General features: G+C 28.0%; 2 protein-coding genes across 3 annotated transcripts; both read right to left on the bottom strand.

Moving 5' to 3' along the window:
- Positions 1 to 837: 837 nt before the first annotated feature.
- Positions 838 to 2,984, bottom strand: LOC137829696 (uncharacterized). Its single transcript, XM_068636578.2, has 6 exons — positions 2,802 to 2,984; positions 2,486 to 2,710; positions 2,085 to 2,396; positions 1,666 to 1,827; positions 1,164 to 1,247; positions 838 to 1,079 (listed from the first exon to the last, which is right to left on the bottom strand). Exons 1-6 carry the CDS (start codon positions 2,835 to 2,837, stop codon positions 972 to 974), a joined length of 927 nt encoding a protein of 308 aa, XP_068492679.1. The 5' UTR covers positions 2,838 to 2,984; the 3' UTR covers positions 838 to 971.
- Positions 2,985 to 6,570: 3,586 nt separating this feature from the next.
- LOC137829697 (R3H domain protein) lies at positions 6,571 to 10,545 on the bottom strand. Of its 2 annotated transcripts, none has more exons than XM_068636579.2 (7): positions 10,238 to 10,545; positions 10,003 to 10,070; positions 9,275 to 9,383; positions 8,818 to 8,900; positions 7,585 to 7,743; positions 7,330 to 7,431; positions 6,571 to 6,938 (listed from the first exon to the last, which is right to left on the bottom strand). In XM_068636579.2, the coding sequence occupies exons 1-7, from the start codon at positions 10,296 to 10,298 to the stop codon at positions 6,786 to 6,788; spliced, it is 735 nt and encodes a 244-aa protein (XP_068492680.2). In that variant the 5' UTR covers positions 10,299 to 10,545; the 3' UTR covers positions 6,571 to 6,785. The 2 variants fall into 2 exon arrangements, with proteins under 2 accessions (XP_068492680.2, XP_068492681.2); XM_068636580.2 differs by having other exon boundaries at positions 10,003 to 10,124; positions 10,238 to 10,449.
- Between the last annotated feature and the right edge of the window lie 8,603 nt (positions 10,546 to 19,148).

Below are 19,148 nucleotides of genomic sequence, written 5' to 3'. Positions count from 1 at the left end.
TTTAGCATAGTCAACATCATAATAAGATACTAACATGAAGTTTTCTTCTCTTAAAGTACAAACCAAGGTTAGTTATTCAAATTCAATTCGAAAAAAAATTTCTTTAATTATTGTTAAATTAGTTTATCATGGGTCAAATTGAAAACAGACACAAAACACGAGTCTTCATTTCTTTAGAACAGTCCAACTTGAACTTTCTTAAAATGACATTCGTAGTTTTTGTTTAACGTATGTAGTTAGCATCATTTGTTTGTTTAATCTAAAGATCTGAGAAAAACCTCAATTCACCCAATACTCATTTTCATATTATTATGCATTAACTTTGAAAATTTCTCATACAAACACTTATAAACACTTATATGAGGTTACGAACATAATATATTATACGGAAATTTGAACATTAAAAATTATGGAATTGAATTGTATATAGTTATCCTATTGTAAAACCATCTTCTTGTTAAAAGTGAGATCAATCTTTTATACTAAGATTTAAGAGTTTGATTTAAACCATAAAATAGTTTTGCTAAATTTAAAAATGACTCAAAAAAGTAATACTCTCAAACCCCAAAAAATATTTTATATAACCTTCCTCTTTTATGTCACTTTTAATAAGTACATTTTTTTTTTACATGTTACTAAAAGCAAAATTTTAATTGTTTATAGTCTTATGATTAGTGCATAAGCTTTTATATAATCGATATACTTTTGTTGTAAGTAGCCTTTGACTATTAATCTCACTAGTCAAGATTAGTGAAAAATTAATACTAACAAGACTAAACCATCTTACTGTGAGGGATAGTGGTTACCCTCTATGACACTCAAGGCCACTATACAGAATTGGATTAAAACAAACATACATAAAACGACTCAGAAGGTTACTGAGTGATAATAAAAGAGTATCTCAAAAGTGTAGTTCTTGGTGTCATCTGAAACATCATGCTATTACATACTCTGCTATGCTAACAACAGGACTAGACCAGCACAAACCCTTCCATTACTGTAACAGCCTTTCCACGCAAAAGCACTCTTTGGTTCTGCTCATCAAAATGACCATTGAGAACTCCCCCTCTGGCTGATGCCTGCACAAGTGTAATCTGCATGTTAGTATGACGGTAACAACTGACAAAGATAATCATTAGTCACAATCAGGGGAAGGAGAGTACCTGGTAAGCATTGAAATCACACTTCCCTAGCTTCTTGCTCCAGTAGGGTGCTAATGCACAATGTGCACCCCCACAAACAGGATCCTGAATGGAAATATTATAGTTATTTGATATTATCTCCCTAATTCTACTTTCATGTATCCAACTGGAATGTAAGATTGGTCTTGCTTTCCATAATATCCTTAGCTTTATTGATAACGATCCAACAATTGACATGGTAAAATTAGGTAGTAAAAAGAATATTACGAGCCTTCAACTAAAGTTTTTTCTTTCTAATATAATTGAAAACAGTGAACTGGTTGTTGTAGGTCGTAAAACTTGACCACAGATCAGCTAGAAAAGCTGAGGGTTGTATCATTTATAACAACATTATGCAGTTCCAAAATTGCATCCACAATGATGAGTTCATGATCAATTTGAACCCCAAGGCAATTTTGGAGGAACATTCTAGACTAAATTGTCAACCACTTTTTCTTATAAATACAAATTCTCAGACACTAACCTCATTGACTCCATATTTTGGGCAGAAGAATCGACTACAGAAGTCAAATCCTGAGCCTGGAGGAGCAATGGCGGAAACAATTATCCCCCTTCCAGGACATTTAACTATTGCTTCAAGTTGTGGCTGTAGTTCTTCAACAGCTCTTCCAGATGTGACCACAACCTAGGAAGATTTGCAACTTTCATAATGTTCAATGCACACAAATTGCATAAAAAACATAGTGGTTATTTTGCAGGTAAAAGTGAAGTTACATACTAACAAGAGATATATACTGGTCTTATTTCAATAATCAAGCAGGTTAACAAATATGGAGATTGATCCATAAAAAGAACGATGAAAAGATAATAGCAATAATAATAAAGGTATGGCTGATGTGTGCTAGACAATAACAGAAACCGAAGAGAGCACACAGGAATTACAAATAAGTCATCTCCATCTTGTGTCTTCTTTATATCAATTATGGAAACACCATTCAATGCACCAGAAATTTGGGAAGTCTCCTCAAAGTTGAATTCTATAACAGGATCAACAGGGAAGTTCACTTCAATATAAAATCCATCCTTAGCTTCACCCTTTTGCAAGTTTGAGTCACTAATGATATTGATCGCTGGGATCTTTTTGGCAGTCAATACTCCAGAAAGCGTCACAAATTCAATAACATCAGTATCCACCAAACCAGATGAAAACAGTGTGTGAGCAGAAGCTAAGGTAGCATGGCCACACAGCTCTATCTGCAAAAGGGTACATCAATAAGATAAAATAATTTAAAAAAATCATGCATGTTTGACAACATTCATTCTGGTGAAGCCAGTAACTTTACCTCGGTAACAGGAGTAAACCATCTGAGGTGAAAACGAGGATTGTTAGAGGTTCCATGGATCGAGTTAAGGTTGTGATGGGACTCGGTGATGCGAGTTAGGAAAGCTGTGACAGATAAATTGAACTCAGCTGCCACTGCTTGAAACCAGTTTTTGTCCTTCTCCTCTTCCAAGAGACACACTGCTGCAGGGTTTCCTTTGAACACTGACTCAGTAAACGCGTCAACCTGGTTATCTAACTCCAACTCAGCACAATCTGATTCATATTAAGGATGTAATAATGAGAAAGGGAAGAACTGAGTTCAAAGAGAAACAAACCAGAGTGTATTTCACATGTTTCTTTGCCATTGACATGCTAACAGATTTCTCCAGTGCTCAAACCAAGGAATCGTGTTTCGTTTGGATTTCTCGCAAGATCCTCCTACCTATGATTTTTTTTTCTTCTTCTTTTGTAGTGTTCACAAATCTTTATTCAATTAATTATTGTCCCACTAAAAATATAAAGGGTAATGATTTACAAATTCAATTTTTTATATAATCATATTATAACTTTTAATATTATTATTTTAATATTTTTTAATTATTTAATTACAAATTTATTTTTTATTATATATTTATTTTTAAAAGAATTGTATATAACTTCAAGAATTTTCAAACGTATAACTTTTATAAAGTGATAATAATTGTGGTTTGTTTATTACTAATTTGAGAAATGTAATACCCTTTCGCTTGGTTATTTAAATTACCTTTTGGTATTACATATAATGTTAATAATTATTCTAATTTTTTCATTTAGTTTTAATTAAAAAATGCCATCGTTTGTATAATCTTATGGGTCGTATTTCTTTGATTTTTTTTATTTTCCTATGTTTTATAGATTTTTAAAATATAATAATATTTTAATTATTCAATTTGATCCAGACCAACTTACTTAATGTTGTTAAATTGATTTTATTTTTATTTTATTGTATTAAAAACAAATTCAATTTAATTTCACTCAGTTACATTTTATTTTATTTTATTTTATTGAGTTAGATGTTCAAAAATTACTAAATTAGACTGTTATAATGTCTTTATAAATGGAAGTTATAGTTTGTTTGGATAGAAAATTTTAAGAAAGTAATTTATTTTTATAAAAAATCTGAAAGTACTTTATAAAAAAATATTGTTTGTTTGGATAAAAAAATTAAAATTGAATTAACTAAAATTAAAAATTTCTAAATTTTATCTAAAAAAAATAAGAATGTGAAATTCTTTATATTCTCGAATTCATATTTTTTCTTCGTTTTTTTTTCTCAACTCAATTTTAATTGGGATATTGTCCATTTAACGAAGATGAAAATATTATTGGGGTAACTACTTTTTGGATTATGTCTAGTAAGATTTTTATTGATATTAATAAAAGTTATTATTATTTAAATTATTATAATTATTTTTACTATTGTTATAAATAATTGTAATTTTCATTTGATGGTTATATGTTTGTCAATGTCTATGTTGATTATTTCTTTTTTTATCATAGATCCAATGTTATTTTTTGTTAACGATTTGTTAGAGACTTTTTTCGACGTAGACTAAAAAAATTTCTGCCAAATTAATTAGAATTATTTTTTATCAATATCGACTAGAGAATTTTTAGTCGACATCGTTAAAGAAATTGAGAAAAAGAAACTTCAACTATTGTAAAAATAACTTTAATTAGTGTCAATCTAATTAATAATTGTAATCGATATTAACTAAAAATAATTTCAATAAATTTGAGAAAAAAAATTAATCAATATCACTTGAAAAAATGGGGATGAACTTTGATAAAAAAAAGACAATGTGAACAAAAATCGGCTAAAAGGAATATCAGCATTGATACTTTTTAATTATGAACAATTATTTTATATTTTAAAAATTATGTATTTAATAGAAATTTAAATATTGATTAAAAAAATTAAAATTTAATAAGTTTAATATCTTAAAAATATTTTAAGAATAAAATAATTTAAAATGAGATTTTTTAAATATATTTTAATGTTTTAGAATTTTTTGTAAAAATATTAAAAAAAATATACAACACGGGCGTAATTAAGTAATTAGTGAGAACGGATTATGTACTCGCATAAGACATACTACAATCATATCTTTGAGTGATAATTGGCTTTTGGAAAAAAGTATTTTGATACCTTATATTTTCTCTTACATCTACTAACAACTATATATAATAATAAAATATTAAATTAAATTGATACATCTATTTAATAACAACAAAATAATAAAATATTTAATTAAATTATTTAATTAAAATAGAAATTAAATTATTAAATGGAAGTATGAATTTGGAGGAGTTTCAAAGTATCATCCCTCTTTACTCTTAAAAAGCCTAACTTGTTTACTATTCTCGTAGTCAATAAAAATTGCCAGAAAAGTTACTACTCCAACCATGTTTTTCAATGACAATTTGTGTTTCTATAATTAATTGTAAAATTATTCTCAGTTATTTTAATCTATTTTATATAATTGATTTTCTTAATGTATTATCATTTTAAATTTATCTTTTCATTTTTATCTCTAAGTTGAATATCAATTATTTTTTAAGGAAATGATCAACATTTAAAACTAGCCTTTTACTCAATGTAAATTTAAAATAGAATTTAATAAAATTTAAGTAAAATCATATTATAGATGAAAAAATGTCTTACACGAAAACTAATTCTTATATATAACTTTCATAGTCAATAAAAACGGGTATGCAAAGTCATTAGACAACTATATTTCTTTGACAAAATAGTTCCTGCATACAAACTAAGTCATCTTTAAAAAGAGTAATTGATCAAACTAAGACTTTACTTTTTTTTAAATGAACGTGAAGATAAGATTTGTCTAAACATGATTTTAATAACCTATTTTCTCTTATCATTAACTTATTGGATTTGTTAGATCATGGGTATAGTTTGATCTTTGGTTATTTATGGGTCGGTTTTTCGATCTGTGTATCTAGTATGAGTGAGCACAAGTCAAGAGATCTCAATCAATTAAACTTAATCATCTTTAATGACCCAATTAAGACATAATTATGACTAAAGGCAGAGAGGTTACAATTCAATTTATATATACCTGATTATACTCTACAGAAAAGATCACATCATCTAATCTAATCTAATAAACAACACCAGAATACTTTCAACTCCTATTTTATATTATGTCATTATATTTTATGATTTTACTGACTTGAGCATCGGAGTATCATCGCAGGAGAAGTCTCTCATTCCCAAGAGGTGTTTGAAGGAAAACTCATCTAGATTTCGATCGACCTCAGATTGGTCAGAACAGGATTAATCATCATTGATAAATGCAATGATATTGTATTTCTTTTAATTAATTTAATAATTTATTTAAGGGTCAAAATAAAACGTCATAGTTAAAATGGGTAAGAATCATATTCTATGTCTTTATAGAGCGGAATGACATTTTTTTTGAATTTTTTAAAATATTCTTATATTTTAGAAGTATAGTAAACTTTTAGAATTTAATCACTAGCTCTTGCTCTTAATAGTTTCCAAACGATTCTTCACTGAAGAATATTGACTAATATTTCATAAGTTGCTATGTTAATACGTAAATAAAGTTGGCTAGTTTTTCTCCAAATTTTAAAATTAGTGCCATAAGTAGAAGTAAATATAATATACATAATTATTTTTAAGCTTATGTAAGTAATAATATCTTCAAAACCACATTTGTAAAACACATTTTTTTTATTAAATAAATTCCACGTACATTTTATTAAATTAACTAACTTTTACTTAGTAAAACTCACATGATTTACTCAATAAAAGCATTACTAAATTCATCTATTCCATAATTCAACCTATTTAAGATTACGCAATTCACATTAAAAAACAACTGTATAACCCTGACAGTACACACTCTTGGATTAAACATAAGCAACCTATCTATGCATAGGCTCATGCCCTAATACTTATTCTGACAAAAAAGTAATAAAAGAATTAAGCTGCTGTTAAACTAATTTGGACCCTGATTCCATATCTATATAATGATTTACTATACCACTTTATCTTAATAGATCGAAATGTACCTCTGATAATAATAATAATAATCCAACCTTATAATATGGAATTTGTTGAATTTAGAATGATCAGATACAACAATGTAAACCAGCAATCAACAACTTGCGTTGACTGATGGTATCAACCAATCAAAATACATGTCATGGAAGCAATTTACAATGATATTCTAAAGAAATACTAAATATTGTACATTGTTCATCCTTGTACAACAACACTCTGCCCGAAGAAACTACCAACTTCCTTCCTTGGACATCTTCAGAAAATGAGACAGAGTGATGTTTGGGAGCACCGGAGAAGCCTTTTTCTTCTTCTTTATCTTCGTCATCTTCGATGACTGCACACCATCATAATCTGTCACTGTATCCGATGCCAGATTGTAGAACTGTTCATAGAATGTTGACGAGTTAGAGTACAAGAGTAAAGGTGGTTCGAATGTTGATTCGTCCATAGGAAATCAATTGGGTGTAACAATATAAATTAAGCGCACTCTCTCAAACAAAAGTCCTAGTTTGCTTGAAGGAATACATCCTTACGGAAAATATCATCTGAGTTTTGGCGTGTAAATCATTTTCTGTTGTTCAAGTAAAAATAATCTGATATTTGGGGTAACATTCAAAGGAAAAACATTTTCCATGTTACAGCACGTTGATAATGGAAAATGTTCTTATTTGTGCTTGCAGAATTTTCAAATCTTACTTTTCCGTGCAAGTCATAACGATTAATAATAGTAGAGTATTTAGTTGTGACCATTAACAAATGGAGCAGAATATTACCTCACAAACTCCGTGCAGAAGCAATCTATGGAAAGGATCCTGAATTTGCAATTCAAGAACATCTCCATCTGTGCTTGCTGTTATGAATGTACGTAAACATTCCTAAAGCAAAAGGTTCCGTAAATGCAAAAATGTATATTTGTAATTAGTTACAGCAAATGAAAAAAATTAAGCACCAATATTGGCCCCTTTTCTGCATAACATAATGATTTGGTGATGCAGAGGGGTAATATCAATCACGAATAAGATTTATACCTCATAATTGTCGATGAGCTCAGAAAGAGAACTGCGGCGAAGTGCATCTCTTGTTCTACAATCGATTCTACGCCAACAATTCAACACTGCCATCTTGTCAGCATCAATGGGACCTTTCCTTTTTTCTATAGTGTTTTCCAGAGAATTAATTATGGTAACCTATCAAAACAAACAAAATCTATTATGAGATGCTTGCAAGTTGCCACCACACCAAGTGAAGTGCTGGGAAAATTCATAATAAATTCTTCTCTTTGGTGTAAATACAAAATGGGCACTTGCGGAAGCAATAAGCAAATAATAGAAAATAGAGCAAATAGAATAATGACTCAGAATTTTTAACATGGGAAAACCTTCCGCAACTTGAGAATTAAAACTCACGGGACCTAGTTCAGAAAATTTCTCCACTATAAAAGTAGTATTACAATATTTTTTCTTCTCACTCTATGAGGATAACACGCAATCTCATCCAAGGAATACAATGTCTCTCTAGCATCCACCATATTTTTTCTCTTCCACAGAAGTTTCCTTTATACAAAGAATGAGAGGAAGACTTCTTCGTAAAGAGATTAATGAATGATCATTACATTTCCAAGAGAGTTACTTTTAAAAAAAAAACATTTGAATGGTCATCATTGGTTACCAATATTAATTGGTCGTAATCTCTCATTAAATTAAGGAAAGATTCCCAACAATTCTCCACCTTAATTGACTTAATTGAGGGGTATCAATAATTTAGCTCTCCACAATAGTGTTACCAATATTCATTGGTCATAATCTACCATTAAATTAAGAAGGGATCTCCAACATGAAAATATATGCCAACCCAGGAATCAACAATGAGCCACAAGGTTATACTTTCACCTTGATCTAAACTATACTGATCCTCAGGTGTACACACATAGCTTCACATGAACATAGTACCCATACAAACCATTAAATATATACATGTCAGACGTGCCATGATTGAAGTACCAGGCTCTCAAGCACAATTACAACAGAAACAAAAATCACAACATAAATGAGACCAAGACCCTTTTAACTAAATGCTAAAAGAAAAGTGGGAAATTGAAGTTATAACTGTGATCAAAGACAAGTCAAAATCCAAAAATTAATATTATTGATTTGATGCACGTTTGTTCAATTGACGGTTCACCAAAATGCTTTCTTGAACAGTAAAAAATTTCAAAGATAGAGTCTACAAAAAAAGAGAAGTTAAAAATATAACTATGTGACCTCTTTGTCCATGTCTATATTCCTGAATCGGTCCCACTCCTCTATGTTAGTCATGGAAAATGTAGAAGGCGGAACTTCATCACCTGTAAAATGAATCCAATCACTGTTAACATATAAAATAGGAGCAATCAGTGGACACACAGAAGGAAAAAAAGAATACATCAGAAAATGACTAAAACAATTATAGCAAATATCATTGCTGAAATTTCAAAGTCACTTCACTTTCAAAGTGTTTTATGATTTGATGTAAATTTCGAATGTGCCTCTTTTATTCCCATGCAAGTTTAATAAATAATGTGCTAAAAAAGAAAACCATGTAATTTAGTAAGATATCTTGCACTGTGTGGAAGAATTCAATTCTTGTTTGTCTAAATGCAATATTGCCTTAACAAAAAAGAAACAAGACAGTCAAGAAAATGCCTGAATAACACATACAGCAGATGAGTCAGATAATTACCCCAAGGTGGTGGGGCAAATAAGCCTCTAATTTCTTCTGCATTTAAACGTGGTACTAATTCCATCAAGAGACGGTCATTTAACCACCTACGGGACCTTCGATTTGTGACCTAAAACAGGTAGCATAAGTATCAATAACCTAATAGTCAAATCAAAAAACTAATATGAACTGACAACAATTAGCAAAGATCAGCCTCTTAGGAGATCCACATACAATGTAAACAAAAAAGTAAAATCTTAAAATACAAAATCCTGCAGTACCTAATTAACATAAATGCTGTAAAAAGAGATCCACAAAACAATAATTCATATTTCATACAAACAATCGCTCACATGCAACCTTCCTTATCCACCACTTTAAAATACAAGAGTAGACAAATTATTAAACCGTCTTAATTTTAAAACATTCACAAATACAACTTTTGTGATTAGATTTGTTATTTAAACTTTTGTCCTCCAAACAAAAACTACTCAATCATAAAACACCATGCCACTTAATGAAAACTGCAATAGCTGGTTTTCATAATGCGATTACCAAATTTAATAATGTTTGCAAGTCAATTCACAGAAGAAAACAGATATTTAGCCAAGAACCAAAAGAAAGTGACAACATTAACCAGTTTCTCAGAACTATCCATTTCGTTTCCATATCAAATAGATGAGAAACACCAACACTTACTCACTGATAACTTAGTAAAATCGTATATGTAATATATACAGCATACCAACCTTTCCAGTTAAGCTCTCAAGGTACTCTATCTTCTTTTCGACGGACATGCCACTGGATTTCGACCCATCTAATCATTTCCAACAAAATTACTAATTAATTTAAGAACACGAGCAACATCGATCTGGCGACACAAGATTCAATCATTGAAATTCAATAAGCTCAAAACCATCTCCAAGAGCATGCAATTTAAAAAAAAAAATGCATTTTTTATTTTGAAAAAAATAAAAGAGTTACCTTTGGGAGGGTCGGTGAAAGGGGATAAAAAGAGATGGTCGAGTTCTCTGTGGAGAACCATGATTAGTTGATGATGGAAGAAGCAAACAGATCTAGGAGATGGGATCGAAGAGAAAGATTAAAAAGAAAGGGATTTTTGGAATAGATAGAAGATAATCAGAGATTCATGAAGGCAAAGCTTGCAGATAATAAATTTGGAAAAAACAAGGAATATCCTTGTATTACTTGGATTCTCATATTTTATGCCTCACATGATGGCAGGTGTCCTTGGAGTGCAAGTAATGGACCGGGCCACGCATCTCATCAATAGAAGGCAAATGCTTCCTACACCCAATTATTTTTAACCTGCACCCAAGATATTTTTTTAATTTCTAAAAATGTCTTTTATTCTGAAAATAAAAATCTAAAATTAAAAATAATATATTTTGGAAAAATAAATCCGGAAGAGGTTATTGAATTTTGGAAATAAAAATCTGGAAACAAAAATTAAAATTATATTCCGAAAAAAAAAATTTGGAATTGAAAATAATACATTCCAAAAAAGGAGATCTGAAAGAGAGATTATTGTGTTTCAAAAATGAAAATCCAAACACAAAAATGCAAAATCCATTCTGGATAAAAAAATCTGTAATACAAAAAATTCATTCCCAAAAAAAATCCAAAACACATATTTCAGAAAAGAAAGTCTAGAATGTATTTTTATATTCACCTCATTTTTTTAAGGATATTTTCATTTTTTCGCTGAAATCGGGTGCAGTTATATGGTGCAGGAAGCAATTGCCTCAATACAATTGGGCTAAATTTTGGGACTGTATCTTCCTCATTGCACCTTATATTGTTGACATACACCTACACGTCCATCATACTGTAAAAATAAAAATAATCTTTTAAAAATCTGTATAATGTGTTCAAGAATTTAATTTACTGATACGTTAAATTCTCCCACACCTTAAAATCAACAAAATAAAACATTAAATTATACATTTGGTGTGTTCCATTAAATTATACATTTGGTGTGTTCGCTTTAAGTTGCAAGCTTTTAGTACAATTTCAAGTGGTACAAAGATGAAATTTTGCACAAGTGCTCCACTTTTTTGTATTCCGAATAGGTTTTCTGAAAAAAACTGAGAAGATTTCAATTTTTGTGTGTTTTTATAATATATCTTAAATTATTTGGAACAAATTAATACATAAAGAAATTTTTTAATAGAAGTGTTTCAAAATTATAATTTTTTTTATTTAATATATTTTAAAATATATCTTTCAAAATGTTTTTAAAATATGTAATTCAAAAAAAAATTGATACCTTCCAAAAAGTATTGTTAGAAATAGAAAGAAAATATGAGATACAAGAAACATTTGACTTATTTTGATTGTGTTTTGTTCTCCTTATTATGAACTTTCTTGGTGTTATTAATGTTTTCTTCCTTCATTAGAAGGATGGTTGAAATTGAAGATTCACACAAGAAGAAAATTGAATGTTTCCAATTAAGTTTATACACTTTAATTTGTAATTGAAAGTAAGACACAGTTGTGAGAATGAAAAGTGTTAGTAATAAGAAAGAGGGGCAAATGAGACTTTTGGTGAGTTAGTTATGGACAACCACGTAACACAGGACAAGGAAAATGAGAAGATGTGCAAATCCCAAGAAAACAGATTCACTGTTTTTTTACTTTTTCAAAACAGATTCACTGTTTTTCTACTTTATGTTTGTTATATTAGTTAACATTGAATTTCCATTTCTAAGGATTTTTAATAGAACATAGTGATAATATCAACTTTCTAAAATTTAGAATTATACATTTTTATAATATTTTTTATTTTATTTCAAATTTAATTTATTATATTTAAAAATAAAGTTACACCTAATTATTTTGCAAAACTATTATATTTAAAAATAAAGTTACACCTAATTATATGTTTAGATTAAAAATAAAGTTACCTCCACACATACATTAGATGTTTTTTTATGACTTACAATTTAATCTATACATCCCATATATGGATTTTTTATTACAACTTCAATTTTTAAAATTCGTATGTGGAAAACTTTTGGACATAGTTTGTAATTAATTATTTAAATGTATTTAATTTAATTTTTTTAATATTAAATCATATTTTATAAATTAATTACTTTATAATTAATATTTTTTAATTTTAATTCATACTTATTCTTATTCAATTAAAGTAAATATATTTTTATAATTTATTATCTTACCTAATTAATATGATTTTTTATCTACTACAAAATTTCACTTATCTTCCTTCTCTCTAGTATTTTATTTTTAATCTAAACAACTTTATTTTATATTTTTTTTCTATTTTCTTGGTTACTCTCATCCTAAATAAAGTTAAGTATAAAAAATATTAAACCATAAATTTTAAATTCAAGATAAGATATTTGGATTAAAGTAAAAAGAATGAGAGATAAAAAAAATAGAAAAAGTTTTAAGTTGATTTGTTTGATGTAATAAATAATTTTATATTAATATATTTAGAAAATTATATTTACATAAAAATTTTAAATTAATTTGATATAAAAAATATTTTTTTTAAATATAAACTAGAGTTAAAATAAATTTTAGTAAATGAAAAATTTATATTTCAAAATAAGAACATATTAAAAGAAATTAGTTTACAAAATATGAAATTTTTAATTAATTAATTTTGTTTTGTTTTTTATTTTAATTATATATTTTATTATAATATAAAACAAAACTATTAATAAAATATTAAATTTAATTATTTTATTTTATTTTTAATCTATTATTTTTTTATTTTTTATTTATTTCCATAATATAAAATACATATTAATAAATTATTTTATTTTTTATTATACTATAAAATATTCATGGTATAATTGATGATATAGAAAAGTATACTTATAGTTATTTTTTGAATTTTTTTATTTTTCAAATTTCTGCAATTTCGTGTAGTTACATATTTTTATTTTATTACAATATAAAATACATATTACTAAAAATTAATAACATAATTATTTCAAAATTATTAATGTTTATAATTTATATGTAATCAGCATAATTATTATTGTTTTACCAATTAAATTATGTTATAAGTATATCATTATTAAAAGTATCAGTTCAACAAATCAAAATTGTATATAATATAAATTACAAATTGAACCTATTTTAAAAAAAAATGAGAGAGATTGGAAAAATATTTTATAAAATCTTTACATGCTGCTAAACACATTTTTAGAGTTGGTTTTTAATAAGCATTGGAAGATCATTACAATATCGTTTTCTTGTATTGAATATTATCACCTTTTCTAATGCGGTATACAAAAATTTGAACTTTTGACTTTTTGTTGTTTGTTGTTGTTTGTGTAACTAAAGGGTGTTTTGATTTTTTTTTATTGTTTGTGCAACTTGAAGAAGAGTTTAAGTGTACTTGTAACACATTTAGCAAGTGATATTAAACAATGTTGTAGGATTTATATTTTGAGTTGAGTTGTGTATTTTTTTTTTCTTGAAATATTAACTAATTGACTTAATCAAGATTATTAATTTTATTACAAAAGTGAATCAATATAAATTTATATGTTTTTTTATTTCTTTATTAATTCACCTCTCTCAAACTCATCATATTATTTAAACAAATATATCTTCCTAATGAGGAGGAAAAGGATGATGTAAAATACATGTCAAACACAATTCTTAATAGAATGAAACATCTGGTAGAATAATTCTCATTGTAGAATGGCAGAGAAGAATTATTGAATCTAAATTATATAAAATAAATATGTCAAACTCTACATTTTAAAAGAGACAAACTTTTTCGAAATAATGGTTGAGTATTTTAGAATAAACATTCAGAAAGTGTATAAAATAAACATCATTTGTATAATTTTAGATAAGATATTTAGGTAAAAGTTAATTCTAAAACTGATAATCTCAAGTAATATTTCTACCATTCCAGGTAACAAAATGGATCACCCATTTCCTTTAGGCCCCGTTTGGATCCAGGGGTGCTACTGTTGTCGACGACGGAAGTCACAACACCACCCCGTTTGGATCCATGCATTGTTGCGGGTGAGGGTGGAAGGAAAGAGAAAGGTGAGTGAATTTTGTTTCTCCTCAAAGATGAAGAGAAAGTTGCACTGTAGAGTGGGAGTGCCAAATCATCCACACGAACTTACAATGTTGCCCTTGCTTTTGTGCTGGAATCAAGAATAACAGTGGCCCTGCATGCATGCCACATGAAACCATGAGATTCCTGACTTGGCTCAGGAATCGTTTGACCGTGTGTGAAACTGTAAAAGGTGAGTGAATGCAGTGGGTGAGGTAGGTGGGTGTGGAATGAAGCTGGCTATATAACACGAAGCATGAAGGTGGTTCCTCCATTCACAGAAAAGCAAAGAAAGCGAGCCATCAAAAAGTGTAGTGTAGTGTAGTTGGAGAGATTCGTAAGCCATCATAGTTTGTGTTAGGGGCTTGAGTTACGTATAGCTTGTTCATCTCACGTCCTGGGTTCATCTCTGTGATTCATCTAGGTTCATCTGAGGTGAGAGCGTGTCTTTGAATGGTGCATAATCGATTATGGCTGAATTAAAACTGGTCAGATAATCGATTATGGTGAAGATAATCGATTAAGCAAAGTTAGTAATCGATTATCTGTAAAAATTTCAAGTCATAATCGATTATCTGAAGTGTGGAAAAAGGGTCATAATCGATTATTTATTGCCATAATCGATTATGCTTGATTTTTGCCTACTAACATAATCGATTATCCATAGATAATCGATTATCCTATGTATATAACTGAATGCATAATCGATTATGTTCTAAATTTTTTGAAATTCTGTGTTTCTTATTTTTTGCTTATCTTCAGGTTTTTAAATTTTTTATGTAAAGTTATTTTTTTTTATTTCTGTTTTATATTTATGTTTGGATGATTATGGTTTTGTAATATAATTTGTTTAGAATTTAGTTTAGTTAATTATGTTAAGGAGTTAGTAAATTAATGTTGGTTGTAATATAATTTGTTTAGACTTTAGTTTTTAGTTTAGTTAATTATGTTAAGGAGTTAGTAAATTAATTCCTTTATTTGATTTATTGTTTTAATTTTTGTAGATAGTTATAATTTTTGTAAGATTTAAAAAAAAATATTTATTTGTATGAAATGAATGATTTCCATAATGGAAACAAAAATTCGTAAAGTTTAGGTTTTTTTGATTATAGTAAACATAAATTATTGATGTTATAATTAAATCAAATAAAAAAATATTGTAGTGATTAAAGAAAACTGAAAAAGTTTAGTTAAATATTGTTTATAAGAGAATAGATTTATTTATTTAAAATGATTGGACAAAAATTATTAATATTATCATTAAAACAATTAAAAAAAATGTTTTAGTTATTTTTGTTATAAGATTTAATTGTTTATAAGAAAAAAATTAATGTTTTTAAACTGAATATTTTTACAATTGGAAATAGAAATTTGTAATTCGTAGGTTTTTTAAAAAGTAATTGATATTTTAGAAGTTGTATTTTTAATTGATATTTTAATAATAAATGTACAAAGTAATTATTTATTTAAAAATGAATTGTTTATAAAAAAGATTTACAAAATTTAATTTAGACAGAATGAAATTCAAAATTTTAAAAATATTTTTATAGGGTTTTATTTTTGTAGATTTAACACAATTTATTAATGTTATAATTAAAAACATTATAAAAATGTTGTAGTAATTAAAAAAAAAAATCAAAGTTTTGAGTAAAAATATAATTTTGACTTATTTTTTTTTAATTTGTATTACACATTAATTATTGGTGTTAGAATTAAATGTTATAAAAAAATATAGTAATTTAAAAAGTCAGAAAAACTTTACATAAGAAATATGAATTTTTAATAATAATTTTAGATAGTTATTAGTGTTTCAAAATTAAATTGTTTATAAGAAATAATATTTTATTTGTAAATAATATTTTTATAGAATACAAATAATTTTTTTTGATGTTTAGTTAATATTTTTTGAGATTGTACATAAATTATTTGGTTTGTTTATATTTATTTGTTGTTTGATTAAATTATGTTATTCAATGATATATCCCCGAAATACCGAACTTTGAGGAGGCAGATGACTACGTCCCACGATCACCTGGTCCTCAATTCCAATCTAATGACACTCCTTCAGACACACCATCAAACACTCCTTCTATGCCATCTGCTGGCTTTGCGGGCACATCCTCATCCCGAGGATCAAAGAGAAAAGGCCCCAGTATGGACGACATTGATGAACAATTTGCAATGTTGAATACTAATCTTCAACAATGCGTGTGATCAATGAAGGATGTAAATGAAAATGTCTCTCAGTTGGTGAATATTGCTCGTGCACAGGCAACGACAACTCAAGATATAGCTGCCGAAATTAGACGAAGAAACGACCTATATGTTGAGCATGTACACCACCATCGACGCCATGCCTCATACTAGTACTCAGAGTCTGATATTTGGGCAATGCTCGTGGAGCTAAACATTCAAGATGAACAACTCATGGATCAATGCTACGAGTTTTTATGTGACCATTCCGGAAGAGTTAAACAACTATTTGGGATGTCATATGAATGTCGAATGACAAAATTGTTTGGATTTATGACTAGACATTAATTTCATATATGTGCGTGGGGTTACCTTTAATTATTATTAATGTAATATTTGATTGGACATGTAATATTTTGCTTTGTGAACTTTTACTTTCATTAGCAATGTAATATTTTGCTTTCTGAACTTCCACGATTGCTTTATGATATTATGTTAACTTCTGTTTACTTATTTATTGTAGTAATTGCATTATAGATGACATCATCATCCCACAAACGTAACAGAACCCGTAAGGCTAAATCTCCAGCAGAAGATGTTGACGTTCCTCCTCCAGCAACGAGGATTCAAGAAGTTATTGATTATTCAAGATACTTCAGTACCAGACGTCAAATGGTGGTTTTTGAAAAGAACTTTCACGCAAGAGCAGTACTACCACCAAAAGTGATGCATACTCCATTTTTTGCTGGTCCATGATTTGAATTCCAAAATCTTCTGAATTGGCAAGGTTTACAACTTTTCCTTGGAATTAATCTTCCGTATTATGAGGATTTGGTAAGAGTATTTTATACAAATGCAAAAATCACACCTCTTGGTCACCTTGCCATTGAGATTTGCGGAAGAATGATACACATTAAAGAAATTGATTGGATGACCATTGCTCATCTACAGTATGACGGTCTTAAGTTAACCCCTGGGACGATCCCTGAGGAACTAAATTTTGATCGAGCACTAGCATTATCAACCATGATTCGTGAAGATGTTCAAGGTGAAAATCTGAAAAATGTCGGTAGTCTGAAAATGAATGACCGACTGTTGCATTACACATGGGTGCATATCTTGTGCCCTCGAGGAAGCAACTATGCACAACTAATGAATGAAGACATTTTCATGTTGTGGTTAATGAAGAATAATGTACGCATTAATTGGCCTCATTACATCATGCAACACATCATCAAATGTCGAGATAACAAGATACCTCTCCCATATGCAAATTTGATAACGAGGATCTTGCAGGTGTATGGCTTTGACTTGTCGAATGAACAAGCAATAATGCTAGGCTGGAATAATTACTTTGGCAAAAAAAGTATGACAAAATTAAATATATTCCAGGTCAATGGCATATGGCAACTTGGTAGACCTCACCATGCACACCAAGAAGATGATGAAGAGGATGAATTGCCAGCACAAGATGTTGAAGGTGATCAACCTGAGGAGGCAAACCCCACTCAAAGGGAAATGTTAACTCAAATTTTGTCCGACATACAAAATTTGAATACCCGAATGGACAGAATTGAGAATACTTTGAGTGACATTCAACGTCATCAAGGCCATTGAGTGTGTTATCATTATGTTATTGTCATTGTTATTTTTATTTCTAATTTTCATGTTGAACATTAATGAATTGTTATTGTTAATTTTGACGTTGACATTGTTATTGTTAAGGTTTTATGCTACTTTTCATGCTACTTATTTACATAATCATATTGTTTTTAATGCAACTTTTTTACCATCTTATTACTTCGACAACATTGGTTAAGTGTCATTCAATGTCTGCGTATCACAACACGCCGTCATCTAGTTGTACTGGTTGTAGTGTGCAAAAAATGTTGGAAAATTTTTTTGGGTTGTCCCAACTATAAGGTAAAATTTATTCAATTAGGTTTGAAACAAACTTAAGAATGTTATTTTAAACTTATTCATTGTTCAATTTTATTGTTTTCTTCAAAACATATTAGAAGTGGCATGGTTCTAGGCTGTAATTTTTTCAAATGGTGCATTGAAGACGTTGCCTATGAAAAAGATGAAATTATTATCATACAACGGAATAAGATATGTCTTCTAGAAAACCGTTTGAAGGTCTCCACAAGAAGAATTCAAATGTTATTACTAAGAATGTCTTTTCTTTTTCTAATTAACATTATTATGTTCTTCATGTAATGACTTTATATTATATATTTTGATATCTACTTAATATTCATGTTATATTCTAAATTTCTATTTTTTTTAAATATATTCATTTTGCTATTCATAATAATGAAAATTATTATTAAAATTAATTTTATATATATTTGTGTATATATAACATAATATAATTAAAAAAGTCATATATAATATTAAAATTATGTAAATAAATTAACTTAAATAAAAAATAATTTTTAATTCATAAAATATTAAATAATAAAATTATACTTTAATTTAAAATTATAATTAACTAAAATATGAAATATGATTAATCATTATTTATTCTTTTTTTATATAAAGGGTAAAATTGTAATTTTACAAACTTTACTATTCAAAATAATTTATAATATTCTTACAATTATCACATCACTCACAAATTTCAAT

Source organism: Phaseolus vulgaris, chromosome 7, assembly GCF_051622355.1.
Source record: "Phaseolus vulgaris cultivar YP4 chromosome 7, ASM5162235v1, whole genome shotgun sequence".
In the NCBI taxonomy this organism is placed as follows: Eukaryota; Viridiplantae; Streptophyta; class Magnoliopsida; order Fabales; family Fabaceae; genus Phaseolus; species Phaseolus vulgaris.
Note: the sequence above shows the minus strand (reverse complement) of the source record. Positions and strands in the feature narration are given on the sequence as shown.